This window comes from Leopardus geoffroyi, chromosome A2, assembly GCF_018350155.1.
Source record: "Leopardus geoffroyi isolate Oge1 chromosome A2, O.geoffroyi_Oge1_pat1.0, whole genome shotgun sequence".
Classification (NCBI taxonomy): Eukaryota; Metazoa; Chordata; class Mammalia; order Carnivora; family Felidae; genus Leopardus; species Leopardus geoffroyi.
Window position 1 is genome coordinate 150,996,214 of NC_059331.1, and position 7,458 is coordinate 151,003,671.

Here is a 7,458-nt window from a genome sequence, read left to right on the forward strand (position 1 = left end):
CATGATCTCATGGTTCATGAGTTCGAGCCCCACATCAGGCTCTGTGCTGACAGCTCAGAGTCTGGAGCCTGCTTCAGAGTCTGTATCTCCCTCTCTCTGCCCCTCACCTGCTCATGCTCTGTCTCGCTCTTTCTCTCTCTCTCAAAAATAAATAAACACTAAAAAAATATATTTAAAAAAAAGAATAGAAGGGAAGAAATAAAAAATAACAGATTCCACTTCTCCATTGTCCTTGACATGGCCAAGACTGAGCCATTCAGTCACGTGTGCCTGTTCTGGAAAACACACTACAGATTCCTGGCCCTTCAAGTGGAGTTAAAAAAAAAAAAAACTCCTTGACTATGAATGTCACAAACAAGGCTAAAAACCAAGATAGGGAAGGGGAAATATAAAGAAGATAGAAAGAAGAAAGTAAAAAAATCAACAGAAGAGAGGGTAGACTAGAAGATGAGGAGCATATTTGAATAGAATACCAGCAATAATCCCCCCTTTCATAAATATTTATTCCTGCCATATTACAGTTATTTTATTTTTTTCTTCTTCTGACACAAAACGTCTCGCTGAAACACCACGGCTTCTGGATTTAAAGCTCTCTTCTCTTAGCAGGTTTGAGACAATTCAAGAAAGAACCCAAAGTAGCCGCTTCAAGATGCTGGACCAGCTCAGTTGAAGAGGGCTAGTTTGCTCTGTTTTATATTTATGTTGATTTACTACATTGAGTTCATTTCCTTTTGTTTTATTTTTCATTATCCCAGTAAACCCATGTATATTATCACTATATTTAATAATCACAGTCTAGAGGTGTTCATGGTAAAGTACTGCCTTTGCACAGGAGCCTGTTTCTAAAGAAACCCATGCTGTGAAATAGAGACTTTCCTACTGATCATCATAACTCTGTGTCTGAACAGTGATACCAACCACGTCAGAAGTCAACAAAAGGAGATTCAAGTTGAAAATTGCCTGAGGAATGTGTGCAGTGTCCAGAAAAACGAACCATAGTGGTTTCGTTTTGGTTTTTTTTTTTTTTTATTTTAAATACAGAAGTCATGTTATTTCTGCACTTTAGAATAAAGCATGGAAGAAATTATCTCAGTGGGCAATTGTAACACTTTCTGAAAGTAACCCGTTTCAGATTTGAGATACTACAATAATCTTTAAAAAATGTCTTTAAAAAAAAAAAAAAGATGTACTGTTAAGGTATTACTTTTTTCATGCTGATGAATATCTAAATTGGTTTATGATGTTAGCTGACATTGGTACTGATTCTTTAGGTTGGTTGCTTTGTGGATTTCTTTGGTAGTGATAGCGAACCACATTTTAGATGACCTGATCATGTATGTATGTGCATACACATATACAAACACACTAATGGTAGGAAGCTTTTTTATGTGCTAGACTATTATATTTAGCAGTATGTCCTTGTAACTAGCCAATATCACAGCTTTTTAAAAACTAAAGATCACAATATTATATTAATATTTCATATTTGCCAATAGAGACATGGCAGAATAGGTATTGATATGTTTCCAGTGCCCGCTAACCTGTAAGAAGAAAAGAGAGATTAGAAGTGTCAAAATGAGTTGGCATTTTCTATAAAACATAGTATTTAGTTTATAATTAAAAGCAATCTTGAAGTCCAGTGTGAATTGTACTAAATCTACCATCTGGGTCAAACTCAAAGCTTGCTCAGAACTGTATTCTATTCTTAATATCAAGTCCGCAGTAGGTTGGCTTAGATGACAAATGAGGTCTCTCCCTTCTCTAAAATTTAAAGACAAGAATTTTAGTTGCAAATTGTACAGATGGAATTCTACATATGGATATACTATGACCAACATTGGCTAATGTCTGGAAGCAGAGAAGAAAAGTGAGCAAGAGCCAATATTTAGGAGTCATGACAGTACTTCCATTCTTAACGGACTGAAATGCCTTTTAAATTAAACTTTTCTATTTTTTTTAGTCATTGGTACTTGTCATAAGTTGATAACGTGTTGAATTTTGAAAACCTCTATGTACCTTTTATTAGTTTTACCTTTTACCCCCAAGTCTATTGACTTGTCATTTTTACATTTTACACACACAATCTAGATATCAGATCTTATTTTAGCTTATAAGTGTTCATCTATTCTTCACAATGGATGACAAAGGAGTACTCCAGTGTCTTGGCAATACGTTCTAGCGTAGAGATATACATAAGTGTAATTCTGTAAACTTATACCTCATTTGACTTAACCAAAATTGTCTTAGTCTCAATTCCTGCCACAATGAGGGAGCCTCGCAAATGCCTCTTTTCTAATCTATGGTATTGCCCTGGAAGAACTTGGCGCAGGGCAAGGCTGGCATGAGAAGTGACCACTGCCTTTCAAAGTCTATTTTCCTCATAAACCAGTAAAGAGCTGTTGAATCCTGTAGCTGTAGCACACCTGGGCCAAAGGAAGGAAAGCCACAAGGATTGCACAGGTCATGCCCCTATGACAGAGTAGACATGAGTCTATGATAAAATGAACTAGAATTCACATGCAGTGCCTAATTTAGCACCAACTCCCATAATTGGAGTGAAATGGATCAAAGTTTTAATTAAGGCCGATGGTGAGGTAACATTGCTTTGTTGTACTTTTGAATAAGAGCTTCTCTTGATCACTATTATATATTTTTTCTAGAAAGTCTAAAGTTGAGAAGAGAATATATCGATCCTGACTTTTATTCCAATACTGGATGGAATAAGTTTTAGGGTAGAACTTTGTTCAGTTTGGATTTAATCTTTTGAAAAATAAATTCCTTGTTTACTTGTTTGATTACAGTTCTCTTTGTTATCTTTAAGAAGTAAGACTGCAAGGTGACTAGCATGTTCTGTGAATCTGCCATTCCTAAAAATTTTATAAACACTTGATATTTTTCACTGATAATTGATCGCTGCAATAAATATATATTGTGAAAATGCATCCACAATAAATGGAATTCCTCCAAATGTCTTTGCCTTGTGTATTTTTATGTACTATATTGATTACAAATAAGAGTTGTATCTGTTTTAACAAAGATGGTGGTATAGCAAAATGTATATTTCAGATTGAGTCTTGGTTTCACTCTTTAAAAAAGAAAAGCCACTTCATATTTTTAAAGTAATTCTTATTACAGGCAATGTTATAATAAAATAGTGAAAATTGCTCTGATATGGACACGGATCAAATATGTATAGAAAAGGTTGAAAGAGGGATTAAAAAAATTCTCCTTCCAAAAAAATTATCAAATCTTCCCCCATCCTCCCTCATTCCCCATCTTGTCATACACCACCCTCTTCTTCCTAAGATGGGAGTACTGGTTCCCCAAAGGTAGTACCTTTTATAGTAGAAATGGCCATTTAATATATACCCTTCGTTTGTAGAATACTTACTATTTGCAATGCACTGACAATTACATTTAAATCCAAAGATTTTTTTCAGAGTAATTTTCCATATGTATGTAACACTGTTGGCATATATGAGGTTCTTTTCATAAAGGTTTAAGTTGTGAGCCCAGAATTCCTGAACAGGCCTCTAAACCTTGCCCATAAGATTGGATAGAATTAGCCAAGTTACTGCAACTTAAAAAATAATTAGTACTTTTTACTTCTACGTCCTAACAAGAAGGGCAATCAGTTTTAATGGTTACCAGAGGGGAGGTGGCTAGGAGTGTAGGTGAAATAGTTGAAGGGGACTAAGAGTACACTTACTGTGAAATGAGCACAAGGTGTTGAATAGAATTGTTGAATTGCTATATTGTACATCTGAAACCAATATACTACTGTATGTTAACTATAAAAAAAAAAAAAAGACAACAAGGTAATTGTCATCAAAGCCCATTCACAAAATTAAATAATGAAAAGAATACAGTCTGGTATTGGTGCCAAACTAATAGGATTAGGAATGGACGGAATTTAATTTTACAACGTGCATATTCAGATTATAAATTTAAAGAGTCTATTGTAGAAACAGATCTGTATTATAGGGTTTTTTCATACCCTTGCTTCCATGTGTGCTCCAAATAGAAGAGTGGATTTTTAAAAATCTCATGACCCTAAATACGTGTTCTTCCATAGGACCAAGGAAATGACTTAACAAGGTCTTGACTTAAGTGCTCTATTTGTGTCAAGCTTCTTAATCATGTTGTCCAACATTCTATATCCTTACTGATTTTTTTTTTTGTTCCATATCTACTATTGAGAAAGGCTTGTAAAAATCTCCCCATTTGCTTGTGGATTTGTCTATTTTTTCCTTGTAATTTTGTTAATTTTGCTTTCCATATTTTAAGATAATGTTTTAGGTGCATGTACAAATCTAGAATCGTTGTGTCTTTCTGGTTAATTGAATATTCTAACATTATGAAGTAACACTCTGCGTAGTGAAGATTTTTGCCTTAAAGTTTATGTTTTCTATTCTTAATATTGCTACAGTGGCTTTCTTTTGGTTAACACTTGCATGACGTAACTTTTCCCACCCCTTTACTTTCAGCCTTTGTGTAGCCTTTAGTTTTAGATGCATGTCTTTAAAAATCATATGGTTTGGGTTCAGGCTTTAGTCTAGTCTGATTATCTTTGAGTTTTACCTGAAATATTTAGTCCTTTTATATTTAATGTGATATTTTCTCATTCAGATAGTTATGTGCTACCTGTTCGATGCACTTTTTTTCTCTTGCCTTTATGCCAGGGCTACTTCTGCTTCAGAGCATACAGTGATCTACGAGAGGCAGCTAAAAGGCTGAGGTAGACTTTTGGCAATCCAGTGGGGCCAAAAGAAAAAAAGAATATTGTGTCAAAGATGAGGACTTGTGAAACTACTTCCCACTTATGGGTCTACAGAGAGCTGCCTCCTGAAAGTAAGGGTGAGCTTGAAATAATCTGGTCCTTACACAGATTGCCACCTTCCTACTTTTGGGGAACAACTGTACTATTCTAGTGGGGAGATAAATGATAGGTGATAGATATTAAAAGTTACAAAATATTGAGTAACAATTCAAGAATTTAAGAGAAAATATCACAAGGTTCTAGGACATAACTGTCAAAGAATTGTGTAGTACATGATTGTCACTGTTTAGAGAGGGGAGAAAATATTTCAGCATGGGGTAATAAAAGAAAAGTATTTGCCTTATATTCTTTGGTACCCCCCAAAATATACCCAGTGCACCACACATAATGGTGTTTGATAAGTGATATGGTGATTTCATGAGCAACCTAGTTTATAAACTCTCCTCTGGATGTACTGCTGTCAAGTTTTAGACTCGACAAGTTTTAGAGTTTTTAGACTTCTGAGAGGTTTATTTGTTTAATAACATTTTTGTTTCCAGATTTATAATTACTTTGTCATCTCAGCCCTGCGTTTCAGCTCCATGAAGATGGCTGGCCTCTTGCTTAACTCAATGCGGATTTAATAGCAGAGTTTTACCAAGACATGCTTTTAGTGATGTTGGCTTTTGCTACGTTGAAATATGATTACCCAAAACTGTCTCATTAAAATATGTTGTAGAAGGCCCAACTGGTCAATTCTGGCTGGATAAAGAAGATTCATTCAATAAACTCATATGGAATGTACTAACATAAAAATTATGTGAAAGAACTATAGTCACACAGAACACAAGATTAATTTCTTAGCTAGTTTTTAGCCTTACCTAGCATTCTTCCACACAAACCTACTTTTCTTAGAACAAATACTGTCTTTTGTACATCTGGTGCCTGCCAAGTGTAGCATCACAGGTGCTTTGAGTTTTTTCAAATGATAGAAATCAGCTGTCCTAAGTGCACTGGGGTTTCTAAATCCTTGGTAAACATCAGAATCAATGGTAGAAATCATGGAAATATGTAGTTTCCAGTCCCAGGAGATTCTTATTTAGTAGGTCTAGAGCTGAGTTGTAGAATACTGCTTTGCTATCCAAATACCTATTTGTAAAATGCAGATTCTGACACAATAGGAGTGGGGAGGGCCTGAGATTCTGCATTTCTAATAGGTTCCCAGGTGATGCTGCAGTGGCTGTGGCTGCTGCATTGGGGAACACATTTCAAGTAGCAAGGTCTCTCACCCTAGGCTCTGTGTGGGAATGTGTGCTCCAAAGATTCTCACTAAAAACAACAGAATCAGATCACTTGCTATGATATAACACTTTATGTATGAACTGTCAATCCTTACATCAACCTTAGAACATAGGTGCCATTTATCTCCATTCTATAAGGAAACTGAGACCCAGAGAGATTAATAACTTACCCACGGCCATATGGCTAAGTATTCTGGTTCCAGAGTCCACACTCTTAACCCCCTATGCTAGTTTTTCTCAAACTTCAGGGTGCATCAGGGTCATCTGGACGGCTTGTTAGAGCACAGATTGCACCATCCCAGAGTTTCTGATTCAGGTGTGAGGATTGGCATTTCTGACAAATTCTCATATGATGCTAATCCTGCTCAGGTCCCAAGGATCGCACTGAAAACCAACCCTCTTTGCCAGACCGATTCCAATTTTCCCAAGAATACATCTTGGAAACTGACATCCCTCATGCCCATCAGGCCTATGTTTTCCAATTACTTGCTGAATATTTTTACCCAAATCTCTCCAGAAGATGCTCTGTACATTCTGATCTGTGTTCTCGTATTGTCCCTTATCTAACATATCAGCCTTATTTTTTTCCCTTTGTAAGTTCACTGAAACCAAGCTTGAGTCCACTTGATCTGAAAAACTTACCCTATGACCTCAGCACACCCACTGTTATCTGAACCTTTATTCTGGTTAGCTATTTAATACCCCCTATAGAGCGCCTGCCTTGTGAACATTAGGCACTGGACTAGACAATCAGAATGCAAAGGGGAAGCTCAGACCTTCCCTTCCAAAGGCTCAGAAACTATTAGAGAAAGCTACGTGTTGACATTACTGTTTGGTGAGTCCTAAGCAGAGATTTATACCAAGTGTTATAGTTGTACAGCAGAAGAATCCTCAACTCAAAATGGATCCTGCTGGCTCAACCAGAGCATATTTTCCTCATTGACAATCACCAGATCTTACAGCACCCTTAGTTCTTAGCACTACACCTTTCACATGCTAAACACTCAGCAAAATTTTTATACATATTCATTGAAGACCTACAAATATTAGTCAACATTAGGCACTAGACATACAAAGATAACTAAAGGCCTAGCCCCTGCCCTTAAGGGGCTTTGATATTAAGTAGTAGGAAACAGAAATGAATAGATAAAATGCAATAATGTGTTGACGTTATGACAGGGGTAGGTTAAGACAGAGGCCCAGAGGACAGAGTTGTCTAAAAGAAACTCAAAAGGGTACTTCTGGGACAAAGGTGGCCAGCTGCTCCTAAGAAGGCTAACTGGGTGACATTAACATGCTTCAGTTCAAGCTCTGCTATTAAGCTTTACAGTCTGAAAAAACAATTTGGTCAGCATCCAGAGAAGGAATCTATTTCTCTTCTTTTATGGCCGTACCAGT

The 7,458-nt window shown here is 36.4% G+C and overlaps 1 protein-coding gene across 31 annotated transcripts in view; it reads left to right on the top strand.

The window, feature by feature from the left end:
* Positions 1-2,968, top strand: part of CALD1 (caldesmon 1) — a 188,017-nt gene extending 185,049 nt beyond the window's left edge. For 16 of the 31 annotated variants that reach the window (XM_045495728.1, XM_045495701.1, XM_045495704.1 and 13 more), the window contains one exon: positions 607-2,968. In XM_045495728.1, the coding sequence (XP_045351684.1) occupies positions 607-612 (6 nt within the window). In that variant the 3' untranslated portion in view covers positions 613-2,968. Of the gene's footprint in view, positions 1-603 lie in introns of all 31 variants that reach the window. The other 15 variants (XM_045495697.1, XM_045495703.1, XM_045495708.1 and 12 more) reach the window with 1 other exon arrangement.
* The last annotated feature ends 4,490 nt before the right edge of the window (positions 2,969-7,458 follow it).